General features: G+C 49.7%; 1 protein-coding gene across 3 annotated transcripts; it reads right to left on the reverse strand.

The window, feature by feature from the left end:
* Positions 1-289: 289 nt before the first annotated feature.
* Positions 290-21,242, reverse strand: LOC128344995 (H-2 class II histocompatibility antigen, E-S beta chain-like). 3 transcript variants are annotated; one of them, XM_053296192.1, is made up of 6 exons: positions 21,112-21,242; positions 18,019-18,297; positions 4,996-5,190; positions 3,536-3,646; positions 2,894-2,917; positions 290-2,168 (listed from the first exon to the last, which is right to left on the reverse strand). In XM_053296192.1, exons 1-6 carry the CDS (start codon positions 21,200-21,202, stop codon positions 2,155-2,157), a joined length of 714 nt encoding a protein of 237 aa, XP_053152167.1. In that variant the 5' UTR covers positions 21,203-21,242; the 3' UTR covers positions 290-2,154. The 3 variants fall into 3 exon arrangements, with proteins under 3 accessions (XP_053152167.1, XP_053152165.1, XP_053152166.1); XM_053296190.1 differs by having other exon boundaries at positions 4,996-5,283; XM_053296191.1 differs by lacking the exons at positions 290-2,168; positions 2,894-2,917; positions 3,536-3,646 and adding an exon at positions 3,689-3,887 and having other exon boundaries at positions 4,996-5,283.
* Between the last annotated feature and the right edge of the window lie 419 nt (positions 21,243-21,661).

A 21,661-nucleotide genomic window follows, 5' to 3' on the forward strand; every position in this document is an offset into this window, starting at 1 on the left:
GATTTTACCCTGTTTCTATAGGTTCCTATAGGACTCTAGAGGCTAATTACGCAAAAAATGAAAGTGGAATGTTCCCCCACCCCCACCCCAAGTAAGTAGAATGCACTAGTCCAGGCTGCACTTTGATTTTGGGGTAAAATTAGGGAGACTTTTGCAGGCTTCCTGGGGCAAGGACCTCTCTTCTCATTCTTGGGGAAGCACTTTTACCCACACTCTACCCAATCATTACAATTCTGGCACTTTTAAAACACTGTAAATCAAGGAAGAACACACTTAAGGTGACAGCGGCTGGAAAAAACCCTTTATTGATACAATTCAGAAGAAATCATCTCACATCAAGGCTGTGCTGTGCAATGTCTTGCTGTATTTAAATGAGTCAGATGATGTTGGGCAATGTAAGAGAATTGCAATGATCAAAGAAGCCACTGAAATGTGCAATACATTTAACTGATTTCTTGCCAAGCAAAGAAAGCTAGCAGGTGGGGGAAGGATTCTGTCCCTGGAACAGGAATCATCAGTTTCTGTGGGGGGAAATTACAGGGGGAAACAAACTAGTAAAAGGGAGTTACAGACCTCTAGCATTTGCCTAGGAGCAGATTTCCCAGTGAACCGGATTATCTTTGGATCCGGAAGAAAGGGAGAGTGCGGGACACAAAGACGGCAGGACCCACAGAGCCAAGGCTGACCTGTAAGACTCTCCTCAACACTCTCGCCCCTCACATCAGCCAATCTGGGACAAGAACAGATCCTGGGAGATTTCCAAAGAAGGTGGTTTATTAAAAAAATCTTTTCATTACATTTAGCCCATTGTTATGGGATCGGCGGCATAACTCTCATCGGGCAGACATCTTCCAAGAACACAGGCTTCCCACAGTCACTTGGAGGGAACACTGTGTTGCTCCCCCTCGCCCCTCCTGCCGCTTCCCACCACCACCACCACCACCACCACCACTGCTGCTCCCCCTCCCCATAGAGCTAATTCTCACAGACTCATCCCCCACTGCTTTGGCCTCCCCGCCTGCCGTTGCTCTTGCTGCCCCTGCCTTGCTGCCCACTGCTGCCCCTCTGGCCAGCCTGCTTGCAAAGCAGTAAGGGGTGGAGTGGCCTCTTTCTGCACTTATTATTTATTTCTTTATTTGATCTTTATACCACCCTTCCAAAAAGGCTCAGGGCACTTGAGCGAGGAAAGAGGCCATTCAGCCCCTTCTTGCCGTGCAAGCTGGCTGGCCAGTGGGGTGGAAGAAGGGCAGCAAGAGAAGGTGGCCAGAAGAATGAACTAGAGGGAGGAGGAGGAAGAAAGGGGCAAGGAGCTACTGGGGGGGGGGACCTTTGTGTTCGTGCGAGTGGTGGCTGTCCACAAGGAATAGTGTAAAATATTTCCGTGGCACCAGAGGCGCAGCAAGAACGGGTGGCCAATGTCCATTATTGAACACAGGACCCTCTAACCTTGTTACGGCAGTGACTGCATTTGGGGTAAGGAGAGGGTTAACTGGCAGAGTGCTGACCTAATTTACTTATGTTTTGGTTTGCTTACTGTGTGAAAAGGTGTGGTGCTCAACACAGATCTCATGGCTGTTGCGGTGGCCAGTAGCTAAAACATATATCAAAACCATAATCTATACCTGTGAATCTGAAAGAAAGGCAGCCCTCAGCAAATCCCACCCCCGCCATCCAGCCCACCAGAGCTCCAGGAACAACTCACAAGAGATGGCCTTGTGTGAAACTGTTACAGCTAAACCGACAGAGAAACTGGTGGCATCTCAAAGCCTAGGAGGAAGTCTTCAAAAGGCCACACGATCCTATTGCTCTGAAGGGAGAGTCCAGACTCCCCGAGAAAGGGCAGTGCAGGATGCGGCCATCTGGACCAGACATGTGCAAAAGTCTCAACGGGCAAAAAGACAAGATGAAATGCAGCAAAGACGTCACGGGGCTTCTCTCCACCTCCCATACAACACTCCCCCCCAGATAAATAAGAGGCAAAGAAGTGATGGTGCTTTTGAAGGGTGGGGTGTAGATGAGAAGATCTGACGGTCCTTTTCTGTTCTTCCTGTGCTGCCTCTGAACTTTGCATCCTCCAAGCAACAAAAGGTGTCCATTTGAAAGGAAGAACACAAATGCTTCTCCCCTTTGGGGATCCAGCTGGAGCTGTGAAGTTTAACTGATAAGTCCTGCAGGTAGAGAAGAAAGAAGAGAGAAAGCCTTGATTGTGGGGTGCAAAAAGTAGAGAAAGGGCAGGATCAGCCCTGTCAAGGCTAGGTTGGGGGCGGCGGTGGGGGGGGCAGCTCTAGCATACCGGTGGGCGGGTGTCCAGGGCCTTCAGAATCCCCACCTTGATGCTCTTTTTCATCAAACTGTTCCTTAAAGCACAGTTAGGGAAAGCAACACCGCCATCTCCTGGCCATTCAGAGAAAGAACTGCACCAGGCATTTAAGGGCAGGCTGCTCAGCCAACTCGTATCAGCCTTGAACGAAGAAGCTCGTGGCACAGTGAGGGGATGCACAGAGGGGGCACAATGGGTTGTTGCTCTCCCCTTGCTCAGTAAAGAGAATCACCATTTTTAAAAAGTGCCTCTTTGCTCTGCAGGGGACTATTGGAAAGATTCTTGCAATGGAGTTCCAATTCTCCATTGGCTCCTGCGGAGGAAGCCTCCTTGACAGCCTCAGAGGTGGTGAATTCTCCCACAGGCTGCAAAAAGAGTTCCAGGGGCAGGACTGGGGCAGGGGAGGGGGGAGCCCGGCCTCCCCGTTCCTAAGGAAAATGCCCAGCACTGGAAGGACCTTCCTGCTCTATAGAGTCTGTGCCTGGAAAACAGGCAGAAATACCACAGGGGCACCCCAGGCAGCCAGGGCCAGGGGCTACTTGAACAAGAGGAAAGAGCAGAGAGAGGAATTACCTGCAGGTTGTGGAATGCCCCGCCCTGAAAGAGAGAGAAAAGACTCCGTCAGGACCAGGATAATCCCCTCCCAGACCCACCCAGCCCCTTCTCCAGACCATCAGCGGCACATCGCCTAATTAAGGGACAAGGAGGAACCATCCTGTGTGGGGAAAGCTCATCTGCTGCATCCCACAAAGAGTTACATCTGGAAATAAAGTGCTTCTTTTATGGGGAGCATGGAAAGGGAATAAATACTCCTCTCAAAACACATCCAGAAGTTTCAACGGAGGGACCCCTTGTCATCTCTCCCCCACTCCTTCTCTCTCTCTCTCTCTATCACACACACACACACACACACACACACACACACACACACACACACACCTGGGCACAAGTTCTCTGTCTGGAAAAGGATGCTTCCTTTGCGACATGGGAAGCCTCCTGGGACTGAATCCAGGGTCCCTCCGGTCTCCTTTGGCCCTCCAATTTCTTTAAAAAATACTGCCCATTTCTGCGACAGCTGGAGGGACCTCCTAGGACCAGAGCAGGCAGCAGCCCCCAGAGGCCTCTGCCTTGTCCCTGGGGAAAAGGGTGTGTGTGTGGGTCTTTGGCCAGGCTCCAATTCCCTGCCCCCCCCAACACAAAAAGCATCCCAGTCACCTTTCTTATTCTTCAGGAAGAGGACGAGTCCAGGGAGGAAAAAGACCAGCCCCAGCATGACCCCCATGACCCCCGTCCACATCTTGTTCCTGGCAGAATCCGATTGTGGGTCTGTGGACAGAGAAGCAGCAGCAGCAGCAGCCGGGAGTGAGAAAGGGCAGGCCTGGAACCGGCTTCCTGCTCCTGGCATAGTTCAAGTATTGGACGAGGACGGGGGAGACCCAAGTTCAAATCCTCTTTCAATCATGAAACTCACTGGGTGACTCTGGACTAGTCACTTCATTCTCAACCTAGCCTTCCTCACCGGGGGGTTGTGAGGAGAAACATAACCATGTCCACTGCTCTAGGCTCCCTGGAGGAAAAACGAGATATCAATGTAAAGACTGTTTCAGTAAATCAATCCCAGGAGGCGGCCAGGACTTGGACATAAAAGGAGAAGCTCGCCTGGCCATCCTGATTTAGCGTTTGGGTGACGACGAGGAGGAGAAGTTCTCCTCCTGCAATTCTACTTCTCGCTTGGACTATTCCTGCTTCTTTTGCTTCTTGGGAATCTTCCTTGCTTTCCTCTCATCTTTCCTCTGCTTCAATGAATGAATAACTTTATTACGATCATAGATCAGACGTAAACACAACAAGTGATACAACATTCAGACAAGAAATCTATTATACAATACACCAACAAAGTTTGTCGGCGGACCTTAACAACCTTGTGTGTGATAGATTTCTTGTCTGCAAAGAGGAGTGTGAGATAAATTTCATCTGTTCTGCAGGGGTAATATAAAAGCCACGGAGTATTAAGACTACATTGACTGTCAATATAAAAAGAACAATAAAGCAATGCATGGTGGACAGATTCAACCTCACCCAAACCACAAGGGCAGATCCTATTGGCCAAGGGGGTTTTCAGAAATTTCCCATTAAAAACTACCAGTGGTAAGGCATCACATCTTGCTCTGAGGGACACTCTCTGATGGCTAGATGGAGAGAGTGACAATCAATAAGTGGCTGGTTCCCGGCTGAAATTGCCAAGGCCTCTTGTGGTGGTCTGTGGGATGGCAACTAGGTCATCTTGGTGCTCAATGTCCAAGATCCTCCGTTTGTTCCTCTACTTGATCTTTTCTTATCTGCTTTCTTCTAAGCTTTTATTTTTAGTTTTTTTCCACAGGATCCTGGACTAGAGATGAGGCCTTGGATCTGTCCCAGCAGGGCTCTTCTCAGGTCCTTAATGTCTGCTTGGAGCTATCCAAGGTCCTGCATCTACAGCATGGCACCACCTCCTAGTCTTGGCCACCCCTAGCCCCCAGCTCCCCACCCCACACGCCCCATGGGCTTCTGCTTGAGGTCCGGGGAGGACATGGCAAAGAGATGGTCCCTTGGGCAGATGTCTGGCTCTGCTGCAGAAGCCCAGGAAGAAGGATCCAGGGTGGGGTGTCTATGTGGGGAAACTCCAGGGCTCTTACCCCACTGCACGGTGATGACGGTGCCATTTAAGCTGGAGTGCTCCACCTGGCAGGCGTAGAGGTCTCCGCACTCCAAGTGCGTTTCCAGCATGACGTGGATCTGGTAGGTCCAGTCCCCGTTCCTCATCAGGTCGGTGGTGGCCACTTTGCTTTCGCCTTCCTCCTTCCCGTTCCTCAGCCACTTGATTTCGATCTCTGAGGGGTAAAAGCCAGTGACGGAGCAAACCAGCAAAGTGTTGAGGGAGGAGGGGTCGTAGTCTGTGGGGATGATCGTCACCTGGGGCTCGACTGGGGGGGGGGAGTGAGAAGATGGGGGGGTCAGAGAGAGCCTCAGGGACTCAAATGAGGGAGCAGGAGAGAACCCCCATCTCCAGCCTGGATAGCCAGTGATAACAGCCTGTCTGGGTGGGACAGAGGGGAGGAAAAGAAGCTGCAGGTGTGGCTTCTTCCCACACTACTTCTCCCCCCATCCCGGATGCCTCGCTCTCCCTCACCATGTCCCTTTGCTGCGTTGACCCCAGGCAAGCAGGCCGGTCATTTTCATGGTCTCCCAAGCTGATGAATGACCAGCCTGCATGCCTGTGGTTAACACGGCAATGTGAACCCTCCTAGTGAGGGACCATGAGGCAGTGGTGGGCGCAAGAAGAGTGGGAACAAGCCACACCTGCGGCTCATTTTCCTCCCCTCTCCTGCCCCCACACCTGGATGAGTCACCACTACAGATCATCCAGCTGGCTCCCTGTCAGTCCTGGTCACAAAGCTCATCCCACCACCATAACCACCCCTTGGTTCTCCCCATAAAAGAGCCCCACCAATATAAAAATATTGGGGCTTGGATTTTCTCTCTTGCAAATGCACTATGCCAGGGGGGTGTCAAGCTCAAATCTGGTGGTGGGCCAGATTAGATTCCGATGCACCTCTGGGGAGCCACACATAGCCTTGCGCCCACACATCACACCACCTTCTGTCTTCCTTCTCCTCCTCTCTGCTCTTTCTCTCATTCCTTTGCTCCCACCCTCCCTTAAATTAGCTGAATTCACTATTTTTTTACACTGAAATACACTCAGGGAAAGATTAATAATAATTATACTTTTTTGTATTTTTGGAAGAAATCCTGAACATACCTGCCAATACCAGATTTTGCATGGACAATCCTACCACTTCTCTCTCCCTTAACAGAGGTGTTGCTGGGGACTTAAAAGATCCAAGGCTTGGGCTCACAGCTCCCCCACATTTTGATAACTAAACCCTTTCATGGTCTCTTAAAGATATCCACTAGTTTACTTCACCCGAAAAACGAATCTTTTTCTCCTGCATCAGATTGCTCCTGCAATCAATAAGCACGCAGCTGAGGACCAGTGTGGTGCAGTGATTAGAGTGTTAAGACTAGGATTGGGGGACTTGCGTTCCCCATTCAGTCATGAAACTCACTGTGGGACTTTAGCTGAGACACTCTCTCCCCGCTCCAAACCTGCCCCACAGGATTGTTGTGAGGATAAAAGTGGTGAGGAAGAACATGGACACTTCCCTGACCTCTTTGGAGGAAGAACAGGATGTGTGTCGTGTTATATATATACGTTTATATAGACATATGACTTTTAGCCACATGCACTCCAATCCTAAGCATGTAAATTCAGAAGCAAATTCAAATAGCCTTTTTTACACCAATCGCAGCAGCATGCAATCCAGTTTGATCTCTTCTATTGACTGCATTTCAATTAAGCAAAAAATCATATGGAACTATAGTGTATGACTATATACTACAGTATATATACAATGTATAGTGTATGTCTATACACTATAGAGCAGGCATGGTGTAGTGGTTAGAGTGCTGGACTTGGACCGGGGAGACCAGAGTTCAAATCCCCATTCAGCCATGATACTTGCTGGGTGACTCTGGGCCAGTCACTTCTCTCTCAGCCTAACCTACCTCACAGAGTTGTTGTGAAGAGAAACCTAAGTATGTAGTACACCGCTCTGGGTTCCTTGGAGGAAGAAAGGGATATAAATGTAATAATAATAACATAGAAAGAAAAAACACCATTTTGATTTCAAATAGGACAGCAGAATGTCATATATGGAGTTACCCCAATTTTGCAGAATTTAAAAACAACCAATCATTTCATGTGCAAAGGAGTTTTAAAAATGAGTTTCTTCTGAACTGATCTGCAAAGCCTTATTTTGAAGCAAGTGTACAAAAATACTTTTGCTTGGGGAGCATGTTACAAGCACAAAGCAAAATAAAATAGTAATGTTTAAAAGGGGGAAACATGTTAAAAGAACCATTTCTGCATATTTTGCTATTTAAGCCATTCTGAGAACTCTGTTGCTAAAAAAGCAGCATATAAATACCTTTTAATAAGAAGAGGGAGAAAGAAACTCACACAGAGAGACCAAATTTGAGCTATAAGCAGTGCATCTTCAGGAACAAAAACAGATCCATTTTGTCAGAGCATTCCTCCCCCCTTCTTTTCAAACCTTTTAATACTTTTGCACTGATTCATGGGGGTGGGGTGGGGAGAGAGCAATACGGTAGCTTGACCAAGGGGAACAAATCACATACCAATTACATACATAACAGCAAATGGTTGGTTCTTACAAAATGTTTTAATTCCCCTCTTGGAGGGAGCCCAACAGCCAGCTTCCAGGGCTCTGCAGTTCCATACAAATTCCAAGCAGGGGAGGAGCACAAGACTCCAGGAGAACCAAGAGGGCTGGGAGAAAAGTTAACCCTTTTTTAACTCTCTTCTACTGCCGATCTCCAAGAGAGTCAACATTAATCCACAGGGGGTGCAACTGCACACTTGCACACCACCCCCACCCCCGGATCTGCCCCTGCCTCAGAATCCCAGTTGCAGGGGAGTCACAGCAGGAGAGAGGGCATGCCCCTTTCAGCTCCTGCCTGTGGGCTTTCTCAGAGGCAACTGGTGGGCCACTGTGTGAAACAGGGTGCTGGACTAGAGAGGCCCCCTTGGGTCTGATCCAGCAGGGCTGTTCTTGTGTTCTTAAAATGCAGTTCCAGGGGCTACACTCTGAAGCACAAGAGCCACAAGAGGGATGCAGGGGGAAGAGAGCAGAGACTCTTCCCCACTGCTTTATCTCCCCCGCCCCACAGGAGACCAAAGCATCTGAGCGGGGTGTCCACATGCATAAAAATGTGCATGCATGTGTACACACACAAACACACACCTGGTATCCGGCATAGCTCAGTGTAGTTTACAACCGCCACAAAAAAAAGACCGTAATCAAAACCCTGGGAGGTGGGCTCATTTGAGGAGGGGTCTGAGGATCCCAGGGCTCTAAAGGCTGAATCTCCCACCCACCCCTCAAGCAGAGACACCCAGCTCCATCCGGCACCAGGCCAAACCTCTGAATGGTCCTCAGGCCTCACTGAGACCACATTGCTGTGGCCAAGCCTAGAAATGGGAGAAGTAGAGATATGCATGGCAAGATCCACTCTCTTCTATTGGTGTGCACGGATCCGTGCCTCTGCGGTTCTGCGCCGGGGGTGGTGGTTCTTTAAGGGCAGGGGGTGCACTTACCCGTTCCGCTGCTTCTCCCCTGCTGGCGCTCCTTTAAAAAAAAAATTTCTTGGGGCGACAGTGTACCTCCCTGCTGCCCTTGCTCCCACTGGTGGCTGGAAGTACCATGCGTGTGTGCATACATCGTGCCTGCACATCACTTCCGGCCAAAAACGAGGGCAGAGGAGTCAGGGAGATACACTGCCGCCTCAAGAAGTTTTTTAAAAAAGGAGCGCCAGCAGGGGAAAAGCAGCGGGAGGGGTAAGTGCACCCCCACCCTTAAAGACCCCCCCGGTGCAGAACCTTCAAACTGTGCCACGTTCGAACTGGTTCGGAGGCCTCTAAAATGGTCTCTGGACTGGTTCGTGCACATCCCTACTCTCTCCGGGGGGGCGGGCCTTTACATTCAATGCAGGGTGGGGGGAAAGGTCTTCCTCCTTGCAACATTCCCATCCTGCTTGCCAGGCACAGCCCTGGGTCCAGAAGCACTTGTGCTCCATCTTCCGCAGGCAGGCTGAGAAAACCTCCAGACTTGACTACTGTAATGCACTCTATGTGGGGCTGCCTTTTCACGTAGTCCAGAAACTGCAGTGGGTACAGAATGCAGCAGCCAGGTGGGTCTCTGGGTTCTTTCAGATTACTCCTGTACTATAAGAACTACATTGGCTAACAATTTCAGGGCAAAATACGAGGTGAACATAGGAACATAGGAAGTTGCCATATACTGAGTCAGACCCTTGGTCCATCTAGCTCAGTATTGTCTACTCAGACTGGCAAAGACTTCTCCAAGGTTGCAGGCAGGAATCTCTCTCAGCCCTGTCTAAGGTGCTGGTTATAACCTATAAAGCCCTAAACAGCTTAGGCCCTGGGCTATTTGAGAGAAGGACTCTTCACTATGAGCCCCAACACCTATTGAGATAATCCGGAGAGTTTCATCTGCAGTTGCCGCTGGGTCATCTGGTGGCTACTCAGGGACAGGCCTTTTCTGTTTCTGCCCCAAGACTCTGGAATGTGCTCCCTGCTGAAATAAGAGCTTCCCCATCTCTGATAACTCCTTTAAACAGTCTCTAAAGACACACTTATGCAACCAAACTTTTAACTAGACTTGTGGTTTTAAATGTTTTAAGGCTTTAATTCCCATTTCAATATGTTTTATGTTGATGAAATTATGCAACCATTTGCCACACAGGAGTTGCAGCTGTTCCTCATGGCCACTAGGTGGCAGTTTCAGATAATCTGATTTCATCCCTTTCACCCCATCTCAAGCCTCACATTCGAAATCTTCATGGAGGGGAATCCTGTTGTGGATGCTCTACCTCTGTATTCCCTGCACTGAGCAGAGGGTTGGACTAAATGCCCTCCATGGAACCCACCAGCTCTAGAACTTTAAATCTCACCCTTTTTAATTCACCAGAATTGGTAATTTACACAGGTGGCTTTAAATTGGATATTTCAACTGAAAATCATAGTTAAATATACGAACACGGCATACTAACTAGGAACGGGTCACCACGGAAACTGTTGTCCCAAAAATGGGGTTCATGCCTGGTGTGCAATAGTCCAATGAACACACCAAGGGTGGAGATCTGTCAAAGCTTTAGTCTGTGCAGAAGACAAGTGCTGGGGATCATTCCCAAAGCAAGCACACACAGCAAATGTAGCATCAGACTTATATAGGAAAATGTACAAGGTTTCCATCACACCAGCCCTTCATGGCTCCCTCGCCCCAATGCTAGACTCCCGCAGTCACAGAATAAAGGGCCATTCTCCCTTCTTTCTTATGGGAACCAGACTGGGTGATTGCGACTTAGTTGCAAGCAAGCAGCTAAGCGGACAGCTGACTGCTACGTCTGCATTTTAACTTAGTGGCCTTACATACAAGGGAGGGGTAATGGCTGCTCCCTGGCCCACCACGTTTAGCCATTTTCCTGCCCCATCTGGGCGTATACATGATGATCATTCACTATGAGACTGGGGGCAAGAGATCCAGGGCTGCTTTAATTCTCTTTCTATGAATCTCCTGGTGACTAATTAGGTCTTTTTGTTCCTTATCAGGTTATAACGGATGGTCCCCAGCTAAAGTCTCTATCCTTCTTTAGGTCTGGCTTGCTTAGGCAGACATACACCCTCGTCCACGTGGAGGCCAGAACAGGGAGGGACTAAAACACCCTGGTTTACTGTATCTCCCAGTCCCTTGACAGTGTGCCTGAGGAGTGTGGGGGGGGGAGTGGAAGTGTGTGGGGGTCAGAGAGATACCTAGATATGAATCCAAGTTGAAAAATGCAGGTCTTCCCTCTGATTATCTTGGTTGGACCAGCAAAAACCAGAGCCTCTCTTGATGGCCCCAATGAGAGTTCCTGTCCCTGTCACAGACTGGATGAGGAAGTATTAAGGCCTGACTCCTCCCTCCTCCCTCTCCCCTCATTTCAATAGCAAAATCAAGAGCGAACACCCCCCTCCAAGCACCAACATCGCAGTCCTGGATGCCACATTTTTGCAGTCCATTCTGTGAGCATGAATGTGAGTGATGGTGATGGGTTGGGTGTGGGATGCTCTCCTGCAAGGATCGAGCCTTGTCTCAACCCTGTTTTTGCAGAGTGAGATTGCCAGGATGAGCAGGAGGACCCAGGATGCTGGCCATGGAGTCTGACCTCCCCTGGTTGGCACTGATGTGAGTCCCGATTACATCACAGTGGGTCTGGGGTGTCTCCCTGGACAAAGTCATGAGGGACTCCTGGCAAAAGACACGAGGAGCTCTGAGGACCCAGGCCTTGGCTCTTGGCTCTGGTGCCATTGGGGGGCCTCACTGTTCATAGCACTGCTGGATGGGGCCTGTGATTGGATTAGAGAGCTGCAGACCCCTTCCTCCTGGCTCCAGGTCCTCCTATCGGGAGGCCTCCCCAGGACCCTGCTGCCTGCCTAGCCCCACATTTCCTCTCTTGGTTGGCTGGCTACACCTTACCCTCACAGCTGATCTGCCCCCCCGCCCCCCCGACCTACCCCCCCATTGTAGCATCTTGTCACACCTCCTCTCCTGCTTGGCTGGATGCGCTTGCCTCCCCTCATCGCTGATCTGCCCCTGAATATTTCTCCTTAGATTAGCCTACAGTCACCCAACAATTCATGGCTGGACATGGATTTGGTGTTCCCCGCCCCCAATCCTAGCTCAACACTAACCACTACACTACGCTGCCTCTCAATTGAATGCACCTGAATTCAGAGGAGGGCGGGTATGGTCTTGTCTGATGGTAGCAAGCATGAATGGCCCATTTTGTTAAGCAGGGGCTGCCCTGGTTTACATTTGGAAGGGAGACTACATCTGTGCGCTGTAAGATATTCCCCTCAGGGGAGGGGTCCGTAGCTCAGTGGAAGAGCATCTGCATCCTTAGAAGGTTCCAGATCCAGTCCTGGCATCTCCAGGCAGAGCTGGGAAAGACTCCTGCCTGAAACCTTGGAGAGCTGCTGCTGTTCATAAAAGAAATATGAGCTCTCTTTGGAGCAGCAGCAACTAGAGAGAGACGCTGATCTACAGCGGCAAAGAACTCAGTGTGCTGCTGAGGACACCAGGGCCAGAGAGGCTGCAAGCCAGAAGGTGGGAATCAATCCAATTTGGGAGGCCACAGAATGAAACCACTAGAAGTGGTCATGATGGGAATGTACCCAATTATTCAGCACCAGCTCAGAAGAGAACTGATTGGTGGGGCTGCTTTTGTCCAGTAGACTCTGGAAAGGTTTCCTTTCAAAGAGTCTTAAAAACAACAGCAGCCCACATGTTTGCATGCAACACAACAGCACTACATTTAAAAATATGAACATGGAGAGTTCTTTTTCTTGGTCTTTGAATTGGGAGTGTGGCTATGGATCATGGCTGTGGCTATGGGAGCTGTCATGCTGAGCGCCCACACTTGTGAATTTGTGACTATACCACTGGAGAAGGAGCCAGACGTCTGTGGATAAGCCCAGATGCTAAGTGGACAAGAAGCACCTTTAAAGGGGCAGCTCTTATATTCAGCTCGAGGGGAACAGCCCTCCCATTTCAGCTCCGCACAGTTTCTCTCCCAATGGCCGGTTATGTGTGTGTGTCAGAGAGAGAGAGAGAGAGAGAGTGAGAGTGAGAGTGAGCATGAGCATACACATGATCGTATGCTTTAAACGGCAAGCTCTTTTGTGTCAGGGAGCCTTCTTCTCATGCCTTTGGCTGGGAAAATCGCACTTTTTTTTTTTTTTTTGCTGTTGAAAAGTAGTATATAACTTTTTCAATCAAGACAGGTACAGGGTGTCCTGAGGAATCTCGGTGAGAAACAAGAGCTTCTAAAGATGGAGGAATTCTTGTTGGTATGGAGGATTTGGAGTCCTGCCTCTCAGTCACCACAGAGCTGAGTTTTCCAAGTTGTGTGGAATTAATCCCCTGCTAACTGGGCAAAGAGACACCTTTTACCGTGGTGATTCTCTTTATTGAGCAGGGGGAGAGTAACTGGCCCCACCCACCCCCAGCACAGTACTTCCAGTGACTGTTGCTGGTGTCTATTGTATGTTTCTTTATAGATTGTGAGCCCTTTGGGGACAGGGAGCCATCTTATTTATTTGTTTGTTATTTCTCTTTGTAAACCGCCCTGAGCCATTTTTGGAAGGGCGGTATAGAAATTGAATTATTATTAATCATCATCATCATCATCATCATCATCTTCTCCTGTGTGTCAACCTAAATCATCCTTAGGATTGCTAGACATTATGTTGAATACTAATCTATAATCTGTTCTGTTTCTTGTTTATCAGGAAATTTTTCTAAAACGTTTTAATAAGATATTGGGGTGGTACTGCCTGGCTGCTGCTGGTATGCTGTTAAGAACTGCTTTGCATGCAAATGCTTTAAAGGGCAGTCTGACATTTACTGTCTAGAGATGTGTTTTATCCATTTCTAGAACTTTTACACAGAGATACAGGCGGGCATAGAAATCATCCTTTGCTTTGACAAGTCTTTGCCCTTCACAACCGCTTTAAAGGATGGGCAATTGGAGCGTAAATTGTGTGTTTTCAGGAGGATACTTTTAGGTTCAGCATCACATTATTGACCTTATGTTTTGTAAGTGCTGAGAGGAAGAGAAGAAGATTCTTGGTCAGGAATCGTGCTGCAAATGCAAGTGATCCTGACAGGGGTGGATGCACAAGTGAGGAAATGTGTGCATTGCACACCAGCTGCCACAAGGGGGCACTGTCAATTTTCTAGCTGCAATTGGATAACTGAAGTTGGAAATTCTTTAAGAGAACACCTTCTTCGTTCTGAACCCTGCCGCCTATTGAGATCATCAGGGGAGGCTTGTCTGAGGGTGTCACTGGCTCATCTGGTGGCGACCCTTCTCTGTAGTTGCCCCAGGGCTGTGGGACACACTTCCTGCTGAGATGAGAGCTGCTCCATCCCTGATGGCTCTTAGGAAACAACTAAAGACATCTCTCTTCAGCCAAGCTTTTTAATAGGAGTCTTAGCTGATGTGCTTTAGCTGAATTTTATTGATTGTTTTAACTTTAAATTCTATATATGTTTTAAATGTGTTAAAAATTTTGTTTTGTTGTTGTAAAGTGCTTCGAGAGCTTGGTAGTAAGGTCAAGTGAGTCGTTGAGTCAGTGTCCTGGCTCCCACGGAGCCCTGTGGTTGTCTTTGGCAGAAAACAGGAAGGGTTTACCATAGCCTCCTCCTGTGCAATATGAGATGATGCCTTTCAGCATTTTCCTTTATCGCTGCTGCTGATATAGGTGTTTCCCATAGTCTGGGAAACATACCAGCGGGGATTTGAACCGGCAACCTCTAGCTTGCAAATCAAGTCATTTCCCTGCTGCACCATTAGGAGGCAGGCAGTATAAATAATAATTTCCCCAGAAAGATCAATGGGATCTTTTGGGAGCTCAAAAATGCTGAACGGCTGGGTTGAAAACTCTCAGATTTCACATGGTGCCCCTACATGATGATAACAGCAAGTATGTGAAGGTGTGTGAGGACAAGTCCACCCACTGATTGGTAATGAATTTTCAAAATTAAAAATGACAGGTTTACCGATATTACTGAAAAGCCACATTCTTTATGCTAGGATCCTGGGCTCCCACCAGCTCCCACTGCCCAGCCATTCTGCAATTATAACTCGGGGTGCAAAAGTGGGGGCATGGCTCCCTTTATATGAGGCCTGCTCAACTGCAGGAGGGCCGAAGTTGAGCAGCCCTGCTTTATATGAAGGCAAAGGGCCGTTTCCTCCTAGTGAGGTTTGAGTGATGGTCCTTATGGGGGCTTCAGTTCCAGCCCTTTGTGGTAACTTTCTGCCGTGAAGCAAAAGCATTTAAGAGACTCCCTACATTAAAAAAAAAAAAATTAAACTATGTGAAGCGATCCCCTTGAAATTCTACACACTGCGTGCTACGTGACATTTAAGAGCTTTCTAGAAGGAAATTATTTATATTTATTTAAAATATTTATACCCTGCCCCTCCAGTGCACTACTGCTCAGCGTGGCTTACAACAATAAAACAGATACAAAAGTAATCAAGTTAACCGAACTGAACAAACAAGTTAAAAGTCAGGTTAAAAACCACAATCATTATTAGGTTCAAATTAATTAAAAGTTATTTTAAAAGCCAAAAGCTGAAAATTATAAAAAGCTAAAAAATCTACCAGATATAACCAAAAACTGAGCATTAAAAAGCCTCCTTAAAAAGGTGTGTTTTAAAAAAATCAATGCGGGAGGTAGCATGGCGAAGCTCTTCAGGGAGGGTGCTCCAAGACCAGGGGCTACAACAGAGAAGGCCCCATCTCCCCCTGGCCCCCCTCAGGGCCCTCCTGCAGGGCAGCGGGGATGGGAGGGGCACTTCCTCATCAGGCAGGCGAAGCTCACCCGCCTGGCAGCCCCACCCTCCTGAAGTGGGGGGCAGGGAGGAGAGAGGGTCCCAGCGAGAGGGGATCCCCTGAGAGGGGCCACAGATCCACCGGCACTGCCAGGAGGGCACCCTTGACAACAGCAGCCTCGCTGCCTCCCCAGTTCCCATCGCCTCGCCCCCCCGGCCAGAGGCGTAACTAGGGAAAACGGTGCCCGGGGCATGCACTGAAATTGCGCCCCCCCCGCCGCACTCCCCGCCGCCGCACCCCCCGCCGCCGCACCCCCCGCCACCGCCCCCACAACATACATCTGACTGACACACATGTTTCAGAAAACCTCTATACAAACATCTGACACCCATCTTTCAAATAACTTTACCATAATACCAGCTCAAAAATACAAGTCAAGCTCGTGACCGCCCCATCCTTGGTGATATTATCAATGTCCTCCTAAAACTATTTGGTGTAGTTGTCTCGTATATAAACAATCACCTTGCTTTCCATATTTTTATCTATGAGGACTTCCTGTATATGAAATGGTTTATCTTCACCAAAAACACTGATAATAACTACACCATTAGACAATTCAATGGAACTAACTCTAAATGAAATGCAGTAATATCCAAGAACTCATACTACACATTTCTTGTTACTTTTTCAAAGAATCACACTTGCTGAATCTAACTGGGAAGAAAACAACGTTTTCTGAATTTTTTTAAAAAGGAAAAGGTAAACCAGTGAAGAGAAAGCAAAAGCAATGAGGAAATTTTTACATAAACTGATTTGAACTCTGGGGAAAGCAGATCAAAAATATTTGTGCAAATAAAAGATATTGAGATACAGTATTTGAAAACAAAGTTTTCTGCAAGATTAAAAAGGTAGCAAGGAACTCTGGGGAGTTCCCAGAGACTACAGCAACAGGCAAGAGACTTGTCAAGTAACAAAGCAATAGTTAGTAGAGTGCATGTCAACTAACGAATGTGCCCGATTTCAAACTTCTTGATTACAAAGTTCACTAGGGCTCAACCCTGAAGACTTATGGGCAGTTTCAGGACTCTGATCTGAGAGATGCAGCTAAATGAAGAGGCACACAGTTAATTTCCTTGCCTGCTAAGAAGCCACAGCGTCTCACACACAAACAGGTGGTGGGATTCATGAGCAGGGGTTTCAGGTGCTAAATGAGCAAAGAAGCACCTTTGAAAGTGGTGATTCTCATTATATTTAGCAAGGGAGAGCAACTGACCCCCATCCAGCACCAACAGAGACACCAGCAAGCCATGGGAGGGATGCTATCTTATGTTTTTGTTTTTAAAACTGTGAATCCTTTGGGACACAGAAGAACCCTCTTTTTGTTTGTTTTTTTGGTGTAAAACGCTCTGAAAACTTTGGTTGACAAGTGGTATGTAAATATGTGCAGTAGTTCCAGGTGGGAGCTGTTGTACTTTTTCTAACATCCGAGTCAGGGGAATCACTGACTACCATTCATTTAATTGAACATTCAATTTAAACATTATGTTCTCCACACAAATTGCATACCTGAGGATGGCAACGACTATTTGCATGTATAGGTCTTGTGCAAACTAGTTCCCCCACATTCATTCAAACTAATCCCTTTTATAATTTGGGGTACAGGAAGTATTAGATAAACAAGATATCCCACAACAACCATTTCCTCCCTTTGTCCGCCCCCACTCTACTGTGAACAATCTGGATAATCCCAGGATGTTTTCAGCGATAAATAACGTTGTAATTAGAAAACAATCGGTGGTCTTTTAAACAGATCTCCAAAACACCCTCTCTTAAAATACAATCTGCAATTTATTCCGTTTATTTCCAACAATCCCACTCTCCCCCGCCCAGAGCAAACATACTAGCTTTTCCCACACTGTCGCTCTTCCAATCTCTTCCCCGAGCAAACCTCCAGAAGCGGCTGGTCTGCCGAATGTGCCAGCCGGGTGTCCGTGTCCTCTGCTGCCTGCTGCAGCCAGCCCCAGCCCCAGCAACGTCGACGCGACGGCGCGGCTCTCCTCCGCTCCGCGACCGTGCCACCGCCACGTGCAGCCGGCTGCAAAGTTACCGAGCTGGGAGAGGAGGACGCCAGGACGGAGATGCACGCATGCGCAGAGCGACTCGGCACGCCGGCCGAGTCGCGTATGCGTGCGACTACCCTACCCTCACCCAGAAAGGCGCCCACCGCGGCGCCTGCCGCCAAGAACTTCCTGATCCAGGTAAGCCAGCAGCAAAGCAATGGGGCAGGCGGGTGGGCGTGGAAGGGACCAGAGCCGGACCGCTCATTGGGGAGGGGGCGCCGATGCGCTCCCTTGACTGCTGCTGTGGCAGAGCCAGAGAGAAATTTGAATTTAAAATATATATATATTTTAAAAAAAAATTGGGGGGATCGGTGGGGGTCATGGCGGCACCCCCCACATGACCCGCAACGATGGTGCCCGGGGCACGTGCCCCCCCTGCCCCCTATCATTACGCCTCTGCCCCCGGCTCCCCCTCCTGCCCCCACGCGGACCCCTCCACGCCATGCCTCGGGGCTGTGAGGGGGCAGTCCAGGGGGCCTGGGAGGGACCCCCTCACCCCCTCCTGGGGGCTTCTCTGCACCCCACCTCCCCTGCCCGGCCCCTGCTGGGCTCACCACTCCTGGTGCGGGCGAAGGACCCGTCGACTTCGTAGTTGTGCCGGCAGAAGCGGTCAACATTGTGCCGCTCGCTCTCCAGGGTGGCCTTCTGGCTGTTCCAGTATCGGGCGTCGGGCTCTCCCAGCGGCATGATGGCCCGGTACTCCCCAACGCGGCTGTCGAAGCGGACATAGTCCTGCCGGCCCCAGGTGTAGGTGAGCAGGAAGTGGATCTCCAGCTGGGTCCCGTTGAGGGGGGTGAAGAAGCACACGGGCCTCATCTGGTAGACGAAGTGCTCTGCGGGGAGGGAGGGGAGGGACCATGAGAGGCAGTAGGGGAGGGGAGAGGGGAGGCAAAAGGAGGAGGGCTCCTCCCCTCGAGGAGGATTCCAGCCTGGGACTCCGGGAAAAGGCGGAACGGAGCCTCAGGAACGGCTCCCGGGCAATCCTAACAGAGGAGAGCTAGCAAGGGGCCGGTGGAAAAGGTGGAACGGATCTGCTCGGAACGCTCCCCACCCCCGGGGCAATCCACCTGAATCCCGAAACCAGCAGTGCCGGAGGAGGAGGAGGAGCGTGTATCAGAGTCTGCCACTGAGGTTAAGAACTGGCTTGACCAAGTCAGGGCAGGGGGATGATGGATCAGAGGTGTAACTATAGGGGGGCAGGGGGGGCACGTGCCCCGGGCGCCATCTTTTCGGGTCACATGGGGGGCGCCGCCATGACCAAAAAACTTTTTTTAAAAAAAACTTTTTTTAAATACAAATTTCTCCTGCTCAGTGCAGCAGCGCTGCAGCAGTCAAGAGAGCGCATCGGTGCCCCCTCCCCCACGAGCGGTCCCTTCCGCACCGCCCGTGCCCCCCCATTGCTTTGCTGGCGGCCAGTCAGTGGCCTGGCTTGGCGGCGGCGGGCGCCACGGCGGGCGCCTTTCATGCTGCTCACTGCGCCTGCCCTTGGATGAGGCTCGCTCGCTCTGTCGCTCACTTAGTCTGGAACAGCCAGAAAGAGGCCCTCTAGTGGCTTGCCAGCCAGAGGGTCTCTAGTCAGTGACGCACGCATGTGCAACTCGGCCAGCGTGCCGTGTCGCACTGCGCATGCGTGCAGTGCGTCTGTCCTCCTCTGTTCGCCTGCACGTGGTGGCGCGGTCACCGTCACGGAGGAAAGCGTGGTTGCTGGGGCTGGGGCTGCACTGCAGCAGGTGCAGGCAGGACAACGAGGACACACACGGACACCCGCACGGAAGAAAGGATTTGGCGGTGGGCGGGTGGAAGCAGCAGACCAAGTGTCAGGGTGAGAAATGGAATGAGTTGCAAAAACTACAGAAGCCACATGTGGAAAAAAACACATATTAAAGAATCAGGCTTTTATTTAGCTGCCCAGCTATGGTTCTCAGATGCCTAACAGGTATTAATGTTTGCATTATACGCTCCTCTCTCCACCCCAAAAGAAAGAAAAACAATCATAAAGATTCTTTGGCACTCAATCTTAAATGAAAAATGCATGCATGTATATGGAACTGAGAGTCAATTCCCACAGCCTGGGTAGTACAGCAGTGTGAGTTGACTCAAGCAGTGTAACATAGCTGCCTGTGCATTGTTACAAGGTGTTTCAAGAGAGTTTTACCATGAGTTCTGCTTGCTGGCATGCTCGTTTTTGCACTGGGAAAGCTTGCCTTGTGATCTCAGTTTACGCTGAAGTGCTCCTATAACAGCTCCATCTCAGAAAAACCTGCAGTGTTAGCTTTAACAAGTGCCTGTGGTATCCTGCTAAAGACACAAAGTTTGGCAAGAAAAATGGGGGAGGGGGTTATATGCCAGGACCTTTGGAGATTGTCTCTTGCTTGTGAGGAAAAACCTAAGTATAATGTGGTGTGTATCATCAATCATTGCATCATAATTCTGTTGTTTGAGATACAAGCCAACTCCACAGGGTTGTTGCTTGTGAGGAAAAACCTAAGTATAATGTAGTGTGTATCATCATTGCATCATAATTCTGTTGTTTGAGATACAAGCCAACTCCACAGGGTTGTTGCTTGTGAGGAAAAAACACATGTGTGTCAGTCAGATGTATGCTGGGGGGGCGGGGGTGGGGGGGCGGGGCGGCGCAATTTCAGTGCTTGCCCCGGGCGCCGTTTTCCCTAGTTACGCCTCTGTGATGGATATAATCATGTCAGGAACAAGGAGGGGGACTTGGAAGGGTTTGTGCAGTAACACTTCTCACCCAACAAGAGAGGAGTGCCCACTCCAGGAGGTTCCGACCGGATCCCCCTCCGGGACTTTGGACCAACTGGCCAGCAACCAGCCTGTAGCCTGAGGTGGTCTTGAAATAATCCAGGAGGAATTAGGAGGGAGACAAGCCCCCTTTGCAAAGCGCCTTGCTCAGCTGGAGCTCTTGCTCTGCTGCCACTGAACTTCTGGAGAGGAAGAAGAAGCCCTCTCTTCTGAGGCAAAAAGGGGCCAGTTTGATTAATCACAGAGGAAATCACTGCTGGAAAGAGGACGGCAGGCCAAGTCACAACCACAAGGCCTGACAATGGTGGTTAACAAGCTGATTCCAAGATCAAAGCAAGCCCTTCTAACGAAGAGGCCCCGCAGTAACAACTGTCTTAGTAACAACACAGTGCCAATGTGGGGCTAGAATACCACCCCCTGGCTGGACATAGGTAGAAATAGGTAAAAATAATAGGTATTATTAGGTATTAGGTATTATTATTATTAGGTATAATAATATCTTAATAGGTAAAAATAACCTCAGGGTGTGCCACTCCACAAAGGTCTTCACTTCTCCCCACTTTCCCCCCTCCACCCCCAGTAGAAATCGAAGTAACTGTCCACGGAGGACGGCCCTTTATGCCCTCCACGAAGTGGCCTCTACCCCTCTACCGCTGATGCTGAAATCATTGTGATAGTCTTCAAGGTGCCACAAGACTCTGTGTCATTTTAGCACCAAAGAAGGGGCTACTGCATGGAGACCTGTGTTCTTGCAAGAGGGCTGGGAGAGGGAAAATCTGGGGTTCTAATTGGGGGTCCCAAATGGGGATCCTGCTTCCCTTCAGGAAAGGATTGCCCTGGGAGCAGTCTGCTTCTGAAGCCCCCCCCCCTCCATTATTACTCACCTCTTGGCCCCGCGCTCTGTACCTGGGGAGGGAAGCCCCCCAGGCCGGCCATCGTCACAAGCAGGACCCCAAAGTCCAACGCAGATCTCATCCTGCCTCTTCTGCACAAAGAAGGACCAACAGCGTCTGCCTCCCACCAAACTCCATAGTGGGACTTTCTCAGCCTGGTCCTGGGGACAAATCCTGCCAGGGTGCTGCCCCTCTGCCCTGGGGATTGGACGTTGCCCAGATGAGAGGCCAATCAGCCGCAGAGTGGAGGCAGCATCATCAGTCACCAGGCAGGGAAATCCAGCAAGTGTCTTCTTTGGACAGATTGTCCCCAGGGAGAGAGACTGAGCGAGTGAGCAAGGGAGCGCATAGGAAGGCTAGACTAGGGCTGATCAGAGGGGACTCCATGCTACCATGAAGTAGTGATCTGCAGGGGTGTGTGTGTGTGCTTCTGCTGCCCCACTCAAAGAAAGCTCACTCTGTGGATGGGGTTTCTCTTGGCTTCTCTTTCTCTGAGAAGGGAGGAAACGTCTGCATTCCTCACCCCACAGAACAGAAGATG

This window comes from Hemicordylus capensis, chromosome 2 (assembly GCF_027244095.1).
Source record: "Hemicordylus capensis ecotype Gifberg chromosome 2, rHemCap1.1.pri, whole genome shotgun sequence".
Taxonomy (NCBI): domain Eukaryota; kingdom Metazoa; phylum Chordata; class Lepidosauria; order Squamata; family Cordylidae; genus Hemicordylus; species Hemicordylus capensis.

Bases quoted from the DNA above. Each gene is read 5' to 3' on its own strand.
- LOC128344995 (XM_053296190.1), bottom strand. From the start codon at position 21,202: ATGAGATCTGCGTTGGACTTTGGGGTCCTGCTTGTGACGATGGCCGGC. The intron at 18,298-21,111 runs GTGAGTAATAAT...CCCTCCCCGCAG, and splicing joins ACAGAGCGCGGGGCCAAGAG to AGCACTTCGTCTACCAGATG. The intron at 2,918-3,535 runs GTGACTGGGATG...TCTCTCTTTCAG, and splicing joins CTTCCTGAAGAATAAGAAAG to GGCGGGGCATTCCACAACCT.